Source organism: Aulonocara sp. 'chitande type north' Nkhata Bay, linkage group LG12, assembly GCF_057382095.1.
Source record: "Aulonocara sp. 'chitande type north' Nkhata Bay isolate Kocher_YH1m ecotype deep benthic linkage group LG12, A_spYH_male_GT1.1, whole genome shotgun sequence".
Lineage (NCBI taxonomy): Eukaryota > Metazoa > Chordata > Actinopteri > Cichliformes > Cichlidae > Aulonocara > Aulonocara sp. 'chitande type north' Nkhata Bay.
Window position 1 is genome coordinate 36,443,374 of NC_141355.1, and position 13,820 is coordinate 36,457,193.

At 41.4% G+C, this 13,820-nt stretch overlaps 1 protein-coding gene across 2 annotated transcripts in view; it reads right to left on the reverse strand.

The window, feature by feature from the left end:
- Nucleotides 1-13,820, reverse strand: part of fras1 (Fraser extracellular matrix complex subunit 1) — a 294,299-nt gene that overhangs the window by 146,843 nt on the left and 133,636 nt on the right. For both annotated transcript variants that reach the window (XM_086315447.1, XM_086315448.1), the window contains 2 exons: nucleotides 12,431-12,574; nucleotides 11,201-11,347 (listed from right to left, as the gene is read on the reverse strand). In XM_086315447.1, coding sequence (XP_086171573.1) covers nucleotides 11,201-11,347; nucleotides 12,431-12,574 — 291 coding nt within the window. The remainder of the gene's footprint in view (nucleotides 1-11,200; nucleotides 11,348-12,430; nucleotides 12,575-13,820) is intronic.

Sequence of the window (13,820 nt, forward strand, 5' to 3'; positions counted from 1 at the left end):
AGTACCTTTGAGATGAAATGCGGGAGATGATTGTGCGCCTTTGCATACACCTGCACCTTTATCTCTGTGTGTGTCCCTTCGTGTGTGCCCAAACAGAAGCAGCAAAAAACCCATCTCAGCACTAACTGGTATGATTACCTGTGATTTCCCAGCGGCACACAGAATGAAGCCAGATGCAGCAAGTGCTACAAAATAAAACTGACAGAAACCAGATAAAAACAAACCTACAAAAAAAAAAATGCAGAAGGAATGTGAAAACTACACTTTTAGGTTTCTTCTAGTTTCTTCTGAGTCACCTTCACATATCATTCATGAGAATCTGCAATCTTTATATGAAAGCTTTTCTGTTCATCATCCTCATCATGATCTGGGAAACATTGTAACCTCAGTGTAGTTCAGGTTTTGTCCAACTTTCCCTCAAGTTGCAAAGAATCCTGAATCCTTCCTGCAAAGACTGTGGATTTCCCTCTGGGTGCCATCTTTACACTCATACTGGATCAACGCATTCTGATATGGGTGGAAGCCGACGCTGGTTTATAAGATAGTGAATCTGTTAGCTCACCGGTTTCTCTCACCTCATGAAATCCAAAGAAATTTCTTTTATAAGGAAAAAACGGCAGAGTGGTGCAGTGGTTCTGACTGCTGCTCCACAGTATGAAGGTTCTGGGCCTTTCAGTGTGGTGGTTACATGTTCTCCTTGGGTTTTCTCCAGGAACTTCCTCCATCAGTCTAAAACATGCATGTGAGACTTGCTGAAGTGAATGGTCTGTCTCTAACAGAGTGGCAACTTATCCTGGGTTCACCCCACTTCCCACTCAGTGACAGCTGAGAAAGTGGTTAACAGAAAGGATGAGGAACCCCAGCAGAATATCTGTATATTAGGAGTTCTTACAGGAACTCGGAGCATAATGCACCAGGATCAGGAATACTCTCTAAAGCCTTTTGACTTTTTTAAGTAAAGCTGTGCAGGATCTCATTTTTCCGAGGACTAGATCTCATTTTCTGCCTTTTCTGTTGCCCATCCTCAGCTTGTCAAATGTAAGCACCTAGCTGGATCTCATTTTAAAGCACTCTGAACCTTGGAAATATAGATTAGTCCACTACACCCAATTATAGGACGCAGACAGCCCAGACCAAAGGAGTCACGATGATATGGAACAAAACTACGGTGAAGCTTATCACAAACACTGAGAATCATCTTTTACTCCACACCACAATGTTTTAGTAAACCCAGCCTTATTGTTTTTTAGACACCGAAAGATCAGAAACCCAAGTCTCTCTCTCTCTTACACACACAAAGGGAACAGCACCAAAACACCTGCTACAAGGCTCAGGTAAAGGACCTACACACAGGACAAAGGAGAACGATAAAAAGCAATTTTTGATACTAAGCTGATACACGGTCCCAACAAAGCCTGACAGAAAAAAGCGAAAACACTAGAAAGTTGGGAGGCTTACAAAAGAATCGAGGCAGGGATGTAGCAGAACACAGTGTGAGGAACACAAGCGACAAATGGACAAAACACAGGGAGGAAGTCGTGTAAGTTCTAATACGATAGCACTTTACACATGCTTAACAGCTTCATTTATTATTTACTGGATGTCCCTTTGTGAAAGGTCAAAGGTTAAAAGTGAAAGAGTAGATCTAAAAAAGTTAAAGTTGAGAAATAAACTACGGCTGGGGATTAATGAGGCACGAGAAGTGAGACAAAACGGATCAAGACAAGTGAATATCACGCTGAGGAAAGTGTAATTAATTTAATCAGTGTCACTGAAAACTGCTGATAAAAATCTGAGTGAATTAATGGGAGATGCCAGAAGCTGTGTTATTGCAAAAGTTGTTGGAAAGCAGTGTGAGATAAATCTCTGGCTCCCTCGTGCCTGTTGATACAGATTTCCTCAGGTAACTGCATTCGTATCTTTTAATAACTTTCTCTGCATCCTCCTCTTTATCATCTGCACATATTCCCCACCAGGATCACTATAAACTTTTTATATTTAATCAAAACATCCTGAGTACGCGCACACACATGATTTTCTATGACGGATACCTTCCATCCAGATTTTATAAAATAAGGGATATTTAATGTAGATTTGATTTGCCTTAAATACTTCACATTTACTGAATTTCTTTTACCCAATTCGCTCGCACTGTCTCATCTTTTTTTTTAATCTTTTCAAATTAAGAATAAAAACTGAGATTTTCTCAGCTGGGTTAAAAGTTCATGGATAACTTTTCAGAGGTCCAAAAAAGAGACAAAATCTGGTGAGCAGCAGTTCTCTGAGCAACGATGCCTTGCTCGTGTCAGAGGTCAGAGGAGAATGGCCAGACCTCTTTGAGCTGATAAGGAGGCTACAGTAACTCAAATAGTCATTCATTACAACCAAGCTCTGCAGAAGAGCACCCCTGAATCCAAAACAACAGCAGCAGAAGACCACACCAGGTGCCACTGCTGTTACAACTAGACTGGAAAACACTGCCTGGTCTGATGTGTCTTGATTTATGGAATCAGATGGCAGGCACAGTTTGGTAAACTACCAGCCGAGCATCATTTAAACACTACAGCTTTATGTGAAGATACACACAGTGTTCATCTTCTGGTGGCTGCTTCTAGCAGGATATGTCACCATGTCTCACCATGTTTCCTGAACATGACAGTAGCCGAGTGTATTTTTGTCTTTTTATGTTGACATGCAGACACAGTTATCCGATGGAAGCTCCAGCTTCAAAAACTTGAGAACCAGCTGATGAAAACTCCATTAAATTCCCACCACACTCCCTGCCGGTGGCTGATGCCTTTGGCTTTGTGCACTCTGACACAGCTGGCACATTACTCCAGCCCCCTCTGGCTTCTGCTCTGTGGCTGCTGGGTGAGCCCTCGTCTGGGGCTCTCCTCAGCTCCTCCCAGGAGGGTGGCATGGTTGCCCCTCTGTTGGTTCTCCTTGGGCTCTCGCACTCTGGGGCCTCTGGATGTCTGGAGCCTGGATCTCCTGCAGACCTGCTTCATGCCTTGGGAGACGGGGCTATGGCTCCCCACACCCACCAGCAGATGCTTACATGGAGAAACCTTTTGAATACAAGTGCGCCCGTCCACACAGGTGTACATAAACACAAACTACACCTTTCTTGGCTGCTACCTCAAAGCACATTGTGCGCTGTTGATCTTGCATGCTTTTCCTGATGGCTAAAGAACCAAATGGGACAAAAAAACCTACATTAAATTTCTTGCTCAACCAATATCTGCAGTCTCCAGATGAACCTGAATGCACCAAAGGTTTTCTGAACAGTCCTGTGCAGCTTCAGCACATATTAAAAAAACCGTGGTCAAAATTAAAGACAGATACAGCAAATTCTCTGTGATTGATTACCTGTTACAGGCAACGTTTCAAGTCCTGCCAAGTACATCTCCATATTGCACAGGCATGCATGCAAACTAGCAAGGGTAGAAAATCAATCTAAACTTTTGTGTTAAGTTTTGATGTACGGACGTCTGTATCGTATAAAACCAAACCTGATTTCCTTTGAGTTACAGTGAGGTTTGCCTGAATGAGAAAAAGCCAAATTCAGAGGACATGTAAGGTTACAGAAGAGGAAAGTTTTTGCTCCACTGTGTGTGTGAAGAGTAAAACCCAAACCTCTGAAGTGACTGACAGACTGACAGGTTCCCATCTGACTTTTAATTTTTTATGCTTCTCAACTCTTCCTATTTCCTTCCACCTCTCAGATTTTGAAGTTGTGTGCCTATTTCCCCCCCCCCCCCTCTCACTCTCCCCTATAATACTCTCATTTCTCTGTCCGAGGCTTCTTCTTGCCTCAGCCCACTGCCCTCTCTACAGATTCACACTGGATTTTTGGTCATCTTTCTTTCTCTCTGTATTCAAGTCTGGGTTTTTCCCCCAGCAGCTTTTTTTTTTTTCATTAGTTCACATATACGTTCAATTTTAATGCCCCTCTCTCTGCGTGTGGCTGTTCATTTCATTGTGCTAAAGGTCCAGAGAGGCTCCATAATAGCCTTAGCCCAAAATACGATGATACGCTTGTTTCACCTATGCATGACTGATCCTCCGTGGTGAAATGAAATCATTTATAAAATCAATCTTTTGTTGAATTATGGACCATTGCCCATTTCAGCATCAGATACTCTGCAGCTGTAGTCTTGCAGATGAAGCAAAAAGACATTGAGAAGCACTCTGTACATGATGGGATTCTTACATTTATATTACTGGGTCACTTCAGACACACGCTCATACACGCTGCATCCAAAAATGGTTGGAGCCAACAAGGGGATTACACGTCCTTTACCTTGCCCCTCGCAGGAAAGCAATTTATTTTTCTGTGCCGCCTGGAGTGTAAAGTTATCAGCAAATGTAATCCTAGCAGGCCAGTTGCCAAAAAGCCCCTCTAAAGCCTACTCTGCATAAACCAGGCGAGGTTGAGATGAATGCACAGTCACACAGTGCACTGGATAATCTTCGCTCTCTGTCCTTCTGGGACGGGTGGGGATGCACAATTACTGTGCTGCTGCTGCCGTGGCTCACACCAACCCCCTCCAAACCTCGAGTGATAAAACGAGATGGCATGAGAGAATCAGCAATTAAGCTAAGCATGGAGAAAGCAGCTTTGCAATGGAGAGCAAATAATACAAAAAACAGGAGCTTTTATTTGAAAGTCCAACCTGTTCTCAATTCCAGGGTGTCAAATATTTCCACTTTTGGCAAAGCTGCTCTCACAAATACACAAAAGGCAGCCTTTAAAGTCAGTGATACACTGGGTTTATATCGATGATGAGATGGGTGCAGGTATGCACTGGAGAGAAGAGGAATGAAGCAAGATGAGAAACATGAGTGAATGAGAGGGAGGCAATGCGAGGTTGGAGTTTAAATACCTGGGTGGTGGAGTGGGTGGAGACCAGCACCAAGAGTGAAAGGGAAGGTTTTCAAGATGGCAGTGAGACCTGCTGGGTGTGGTTTGGAGACTGTGGCACTAACAAAGACATCGGAAGCCAAGCTGAAGGTGGAAGAGATGAGGATGCTGAGAGTTTCATTGGCATAGAAATGCAAAGTCTACATGGAAATTTTAATTTTAATGAAGTCCATATTTCACTTCTAAGGAGTCATTTTTAGCTCTATTTTTCCTCCTGGTGGAAGCAAAGGTTCAAATCAGCCCAGCAAGAAGACAGGAGGAAAATCAGGCTTCTCACAATGGCTCCACATGAAAAAGCTTTTATACCTCTATGTGAAGGTCGTTTTGGACAACAGCAGAAGGGAGGCTGTGAAATTGTAGAGTTTCTATAGCCGCCTCACTTTCTGACTGCCACATCCACAAAGTCAACTCAAATGCAAAATTTAAATAAGCGGTTAAAAATGCTGTGTGAGTGCTACTAATGAGCGATAGAGTCATGCAGGTACTGAAAGCAACGCCACGTAAACCTACTCAGAAAGCGAATCGCTGCATAAAATGTTGGAAGATTATGCAGAAAAAATAACAACCAAGTCATGTATTTACAAAAATGTACCAGAATCTATTAGAGTCAGCTTTACTGACCAAGTCCGTGCACACGTAGGAGGAACTGAGCGATGTTTTTTTCTTTCCTCTAAACAGACAAGACGGACAAAAGCAACATGACACAGACAATAACAGCACATGTAGCATATTTATATTTATATGTGCAATGAAGAAGTCTGCTTATTTTGGCGTGCAGGGCTCTGTAGCGCCCACTAGAGGGGAGGAGTAGGAACAGGTTGTATCCAGGGTCCGATCGGTCTGCAGTGACACTAATCTCAAGAAAACTGTCAGTGTAAGAATGAAAAACAAAAGGTCATTTAAATTGGTTTACCAGCATTAAAACTTCAGCAAGGTTATAAAAAAAAGGTTGTTTTCCAAAAAAATTATGAACTATTAAAAAAACAATCAAAGAAACCACAGCAATGCACGTCTTCACACTACAATAGAAATTTGATTAAACTATCATGTTGCTATAGACTCACACCAGCATCATTATGTTTATACTTCATATGTGAAGTACTTGGTTATTTTTAGACACTAAAAGCTCGTGTTTACATTAGAGATGGACCGATCCGATATTACGTATCGGTCCGATACTGACCTAAATTACTGGATCGGATATCGGAGAAAAATAAAAAAAATGTAATCCGATCCATTAAATATCACGAAAGCACCTCACAAAACTTGCAACACGCCGTAACTCACCTCAGAACGTTAGCATGTCGGAGCAGTATGCATCACGTGATAGAGCGGCTGTGGCATGCGGGACCTGTGGTGGTCTGGATAGCATTTGGAGCTTCGCTAGCAACCCGGCATTTCATCTCCGACAAAGTTATCCCGAGAGAAGTAAAGCAAGTGTGTAAGTCCATCTCTAAATGTTTGTAAAGCATTCCTGCGTTAAGCTTAACGAGCGACTGCCTCTCACTCTCCGGCTGCTACTTCAATCATGAAACTGCTTAATGATCAGCTGATCGGCTTTTCTGTCGTGAGTCCGTGTCTCTAGTTTGCTTTTGGCCCACTTTGCACCAGAAAGAGGAAACCAGCGGCTGAACAACAGCAGCACGTTTAAGCTTGATCAGCTGTTGTTAGAATGTATTTAATATTACTTTCTACTCGAGGATCTTTTTCTACGTAGCTGACGCTGGTAACTGTGCAGGGGCGGATCTAGCAAAGTTTAGCCAGGGGGGCCGATAGGGCATGAACAGGGAAAAGGGGGCACAAAGACATACTTTTCTTTCTTATTCTCATTTAAAATGTCGAGCTTTTAATAAATAATTATCTGACACCCAAAGTTTTAATTTGATGTAAAATGAATAGAAGTCAATTACTGTATATAGTAACTATTAAGTCTAATATATATACCCTAGTAAGCTATAGTACTTTTTCCTTTGGGAAGGTACCATCTGTGCAGTCTGCAATTCTGTTGAAGAAAGATGTTGAATCTATTTAATATTTCTTGAAAAATAATTGATTTCTGTGCATTTTTTCCACACTGCATCAAATTAAGGTTGATTACGTCGATTAAGCATCATGAGGTGGAGCGTGAGGGGTGGTTCCCTATTTTTTATTTATTTATTTTTGTTGTTGCTGGGAGTTGGAACCCTATTAGTTAGGTTGCTTAATATTTATGCTAAGTACTCTTTAAAATACCAGAATAGGGAGGATGGTGTAGGTTTGAGTTTATTAGATTGATCAGTATTGCTGAACTATGAAATATTTTTTTTTGCATACAGGTATAACAGAATAGCTTTAGTGTAGTTGTTGTTTTAAACTTGAGTATGAACTTATACAAAATGCAGCAAGATATTTAAAAAAAACAGTTTTGTTGATTAAAAAACACTATATCGGATTCATATCGGTATCGGCAGATATCCAAATTTATGATATCGGTATCGGACATAAAAAAGTGGTATCGTGCCATCTCTAGTTTACATATGAGGTACTGCCTACATCGACCTTTAAGATTCAGACCTTTAATCATTAATTTGATGAATGATTTTGTGAAATGCTCAGAATTTGAGCCCTAAATGCCAAATGAATGTCTGTCTAGTTGAAGTGAAGAGACAGCTTCTCCTCGATGGTGCTCGGATTGAACCAGGAGCTTTTCTAGTAGGTGCTACATTATCTGGAAATAGCCCTTTCTGCACAATAAAAGGTGTAAAGCAACACACTGAACTTTTTAAAAATGTTTTAACAATTTGGGATTAACTCTTAAACTTATCCAGACTCTAACTTTAGATGTGACTTTAGAGGCTAATGGTGTTTTGATGCTTTGGAATGAGACCTCCTGTAATTGCATCTGCAGAAGTGCTGTATGTCGTTATGATTTTATCTCCGCTGGGACTTGTAACCCTGTTATCGGCTCCTCTTAAAATTCTTGCTTTATTACACAGTTTTGTTGTACTTGATGAAGAGCTCATTCAGGTTCAAAACAATGCAATAAAGGAGGAATTTAAAGGGAGCGCAAAACAGTGTTAAAAACCCATGGGGAGAAAGAAATCAGGTTTTGTGTACTCTGCACCTGAACAAGACAGATGTGTCTGTTTTTCGGTCTCGGCGTACGTTTCCAAACAAGTGAACATTACAAGTGTGACTGAGTCTCACGGTGCAATTATAAGAAAAAAGAAGAAATGTGGGGCAGGTGTTGTACGATAGCGTCAGCACAAGGCTCCTCACGAGTATTTACACCAAAACTTTGAATGCATGCGGATGAAGCTTTCAGTAACTGACTGGAGGTGGGAAAAAAATCCCCCCAGGGAGGCCTGCTGCGACACACTGAGTCCTGGGTGGTCTCGACTTCCTGCCAAGAAATGTCTCTGGCACCTTCCAGACACCTCACACGCTCATTACTTCTGTCAGCTCCCATCTCCTCTGCTTCTTCCCTCAACCCTTCCTTCTATTTTTTCCTCATTAAACAAGTGCTGGTATGAGACTTCAGTCAGCCTAAATCCACCTTAATAGCTTTAATGCAGGCATTCACTGATTTAAAGTCACAATAATTCAGCGTCCCACTTTCCACTGGCGCTCTTTTGTTCTCCAAAACAAAACTGTGTGCTGGGTAAAAACAAAGGGGGAGGGGGGGGGGGGGGGGGGGGGGGCTTCTGTCATTAAAGCAAGTTGGCGGTTAAAAGAAATGGCTGAGACACTCGAGAGTATTCGAGCACATTATTAAACCTGGATGCATGCAGGGTAAAGACATCAGCAGCTGTGAACATACCTGCAGCATTGACATACTGTAGACTCTGGATTAATGCACGAATTACAAATTATACACCTAATGGCAACGACGCAGGACAGGAGCTGCATAAATGCATGTAGTGCAATTCCCACAGAGGGCTTGTCCAATAGCTGCTACTGTATACAGTACGCGTGTGGAAGCAGCGTAAAACAAAGCTGCCTGCTGCTGTCTAACCTATTTAAGGATGTTCAACGAGCTTTTGCACTGGGAGGTCTGAAATCCTCCTGACAATATTCATTAAGGTATGAAATCGAGCTGCACAACTGAAGACCGTAATCACATTGTGGTTACTATCTGCTCTAACCCACACCTCTCTATTTCTACCCATCATCCCCAGGAGTCCCCGCAGGTCTCCTCCACTCAATAGAGGAGCTCATTTCGGAGCGTATTAGCAATCCCACAGGGTTTTCGCTCACCGAGCCATGGTTTTATTTATTGGCCCAGGACTAGAAATGTTGGGAGACCTTTGAGATAGATACGTCCAGTAACAGTTAATAGGGACACTCATGTATAGAGAACTGAGCCTGAGTAATACCAGTTTATTTGTATTCTTTATGCTGCTGCTGCAGAGGATCGATCCATCTATCCTGCATAAACTCTTTAAGAATAACAAAAGAAAAACAGACAAAAGCTTTTCTGTTACCAGTTTATTCAGAACCTAATTTTGACTTTAAAAGCAATTTAGCATTAAAAGCTTTAAGTCCATTAAAACTCAGGCATTAAAAGCTGGAGTAATTTAGTTTAACAACTCTACAAAGCATCTCCGTGCTGGCAAGAAGTCACGAAGTTTATAAGCAAGAAAACACAAACTTAATGTTTTCTTGTCACAGGTTGGAATCGGTATCAGTTTTTTTCTGACATTTGTATTAATTGGGCTGAAAAGTTTATTGACCTTTGGAATGAGCGTCATTACTCATAATTAACAGCAATACATTTCCCTTCGCAGTTCGTGAGTAAGTATGTTCCCTCTAACAACAGCTTTTTCAAATCCACACAAAGTCACGCATTCCCATTATTTAGGTGAGACTGGGAGTAGTAGTGCCGCCCCTACCCTATAAATAAATGCATTTATCATTTAGCTAGTCAGTCTTCTTTAGAAAGACCACGTCTTGATCTTGACAGCTTTCAGAATAGTTTAGAGATGCATGGAGATGGCAGGAAAAGCATTTCTAAGATCAGCGTGAGACAGACTTTCTACAATTTGAAGGTATTCTGGAGTCCTGTTACGGTTTCTCGGAGGGAGGCCCTTATCAAAAATGTGAAAAAGAGCACACAAAGAGCAGCAAAACACCTGCAGAAATTTCTTTCCATCAACAAAGCCCACCTGTGTACAGGAGTTCAAAGCAGCAACAACATCAAACCAACAGTTAATTTTCCCAACTTGTGGTCAAATACTTTTTCTGCTTCACAGAAATTCAAAAGAGTTCACAATTTTACGTGTGCAGTTCTTTTTTTTTTGTGAAATGAAATTGGTTTGTTTAGTTGTTTCCATGTCGCCGTTCAGGTGTTTTCATCTGAAGGTGGGATGGTTCACCAGGTGGGGATGACACACATGAAGGTTGATGCAGGCAAAACATTTGAAACGTCAAGTCTGGCACAATGAAACTGGGAAATGAACACTGAGCAAATGTGTAAAGTTGTGTCCTATGCTTCATTTTTGTGCAGTTTTTCTCATGCACCATTGGAAATTAACTTTGGAACTGAAGACTGTTGTGTTTTAACATGTTTTTTGGCTGTTATTACTATTTTTCTTTTATGTGTGTTAACTGATTGACAGGAGGCAGCATGTGCAGCATAATTCAACACATTCAGATTTTACCGGGTTGATATTACAATAAAAGTTTAAAGCCTAAGATGCAACGATTTTCAAGTAATTTCACTTCCTAATAAATGTTCATACACGATTCAGTTTTCTTCATGTTCTTTTGATGACTAACAGAAAGGAAAGGAGCAAATACAGGAAGAAATATATACGAGTGGAAGCACATTTTGTACTTTTATCTAAAGACTGCAAAACTTTACAAACTTTTCTATCCAATCCCCAGGGGAGATTTAGCCAATGTGCAGCAAAAGATCAGCAGATATCTAATAAAATGCAGGACCTATTATGTCTGTACAATATGTGAGTACATTTGGTGCTCCTGTGCCTCCAGACAATGACTTGCACCTCTTTCCAGACTCTTAGCCACAACTGCAATAACACAACAGCCCTAGAGAGAACTCCCTGCCTCATCAGTCTATGAAATATTCAGACTCAATCCAGTGGAAAATACTCCCAGACAGTTTATCTCAGGCACCAAAAACACCAACTGCATCTTACTGTTAAACTGCTCGCTATTAGCAGCTGGGGAAATCCATCTCTCTTGGTGTTCACGGGTGGATCCCAGTCAAAGCAACATGCTGACCACCGCAATCCAGAAGCCGCTATAGGGCACATGAACTCCTGTGATACTCACAGCGACAGTGTGTTGGGTCGTGCTGATAGGAACCAGGTGGACAGGAAGCCAGGCACTGACTCCTATCGGGGTTCAGCAGGGGCAGCCTGGAGCCGCAGGACTGACAATCCCACCTGCTGGAACAGGTGGCACAGGATGATTGGCAGGCTGCAGGGGAGAGACGGGAGAAAGGGGAACCAGTGGCTGTCAGTCACTTCCAAAATAAATTTTCACTTCACACGTGAGTTGCACATTTTAGTCCTCGCTGCTGTAGTGGAAAGCAAAGGAAAATGGATGTGCAGCTCATTAAAAGGAAACCAAGTAACTCATTAAATCCAGTGAGTGACTTCCCTGACAGGCTGGCTGGGGTCTTCTAAGACTATGCAAAAGTACTGTTGAGATAACTATATTAGGCTACGCCATGATTTTCTAAAAATGGTCTTATTAAAGACTTCAAGCTCCTTAACATCTTTAACTTTAGCACTGACAGTTATTTTGTGCAGTGAAGTGTACCTATACCACGAAAAGATCAACTTTTTGGCATTTCCTTACCTGGGTGATTAAACATGCATTAAGACCATGTATCTGTGAGCGGCACAATGAAACAAGAGCAACGAGAAGAAGGGAAACAAAGCAATGTGGAGGTTTCTGTTGTTTTTAATAGGAAATCTCAACATTATAGAATAAAAAGCAGCTAAATCCTTTTGAAACCACCACAGCCACCCACACAGACACACATAAGTAGAAGAAGAGGAAAAGGAAGAAGAAGAGGAAGTAGAAATATAAAAAGCTAAAGGAAAAAAAGATTCCCAGAAAGATTAAAAGAAGTCTGAGAGGAAGAAGGAAAACGAGTGGGAGAGATAATCTTATCAACAATGTGAGTTCAGACTCACAACTTTATATTCGCCCACATGCACAAAGTAAAACAAAATAAAAGAAGAAGAAACTTAAACAGTGATAACAAACACACAGAAATGATGACTGTGACTGTGTGCAGCGCACCACTGATACAAGCTAAGTGACCAAAAATGTGACACTTAAAGCTAATCAGAAATCAATAATATTTATCATCCTGTACTTAAACTAATGTCGCTTTCAGGATTCCAGCAAACGGCCCAAACGTCTGCTTTTAGTGATGACGTTCACGCTCGCTGATGATCACTTAAACAAGCACATTGATTAGCAGCACCTGGGTGCTACTTACCCTTTTATGGATGGAAACAGTACTGTAGATTTGAAAGCGAGTCCTACCTGCACATACTCGTCCTTCGGCGTAGAAGCCCACTGGACAGACGGACAGGCAGCGGCCGAGATGAAGTAAGGCCTGTGGGTCCCTGCAGCTGTCACAGTGATCAGACGTTCCCGAGCACGACAGGCAGTCTGCGTGGCACTGGACTGTAAACACACATCAAGTTCATTTAACTCAGAGATTTGGATTTCAATAATAACTGTGCATTTTGGGAAAAATCTGGATATTGGATTCCATTTTATTCAAGATTCAAGTTTATTCAGCAACTCTGGACAAATACTGTTGGTGCACGCAGGAGCACTTGGTACTCCACACACATTTTCACATTTAATTTTATGCTAATTATATCTAAAAAAAATTAAAAAGTCCTGTGCACTGACACTCTGCAGAGGCAGACACATTAAACTATGCAAAACCACACACAGAGACACACACACACACATACACACAATTTATTTATTTTTTAATAACTTCCATCCATTACATTTGGTTCTACGGTCAGACTGTGTTAGCAGTAGCACATTTTACTCGGTTAACATGTATCCTGTGGAGAGATTTTGAATACCAGTCTGCTGTCTGCCAGCAACTCCACTGGTGCACTTTGTGATCAAGAGTTAAAGTGCTTTCTCTGCCCACTCTGGTTCCCAATTGATCCAGCATTTTCCCAAGTATTTATGAGTGCTAGACTGTTTGATTCATTTGCCAACTAACGGTACTTAAAAGTCACTCTTCACTGTGTAGGCCACTATGTAAACCTAAATATTAGGAGGAAATCTGAAGACCTAAAAACCCGAATAAGCAGATTCTGTAAGTCCAAAAATAGAGACCTGAACAGTAACCCTCTCTACTTTTAATATTGGACTTAAAAATGTCCTTTTTCATGAAGCATACAGGTCTGGTTGCATCAGGTGAGCTTGAATCCTGCATTAGTTACTCTACAACAGACTAAGGCACCTGGGCGCTTCCCATGATGCACTGAGCATTTCTTCTTCACTCGCATCTTTTCACTCTGTCCTTACACACTACTCTGAATTTAGAGTCAAAGTTAAAGTAAACTTTATTGTCATCTCCACTATATACAGTACAGCAGCAGTCCCCAAACTTTTTTGCACCATGGACCGGTTTATGCCCGACAATATTTTCATGGACCGGCCTTTAAGGTGTCGCGGATAAATACAACAAAATAAAACGATGTTCAAAAAAAAGATTTATTCATAACACATGGGAAAAGACCCAGGGAAACCGAGTTAATGATAAAAACTAAAAAAAAACTAAAAAAAATAACGATAAAAACCCTGAAAACCATTCATTTCACACCCGAGCCTCAACTCTTGCATCCCGGTACCAAACGACTCACAGACCAGTACCGGTCCATGTGCCGGGGGTTGGGGA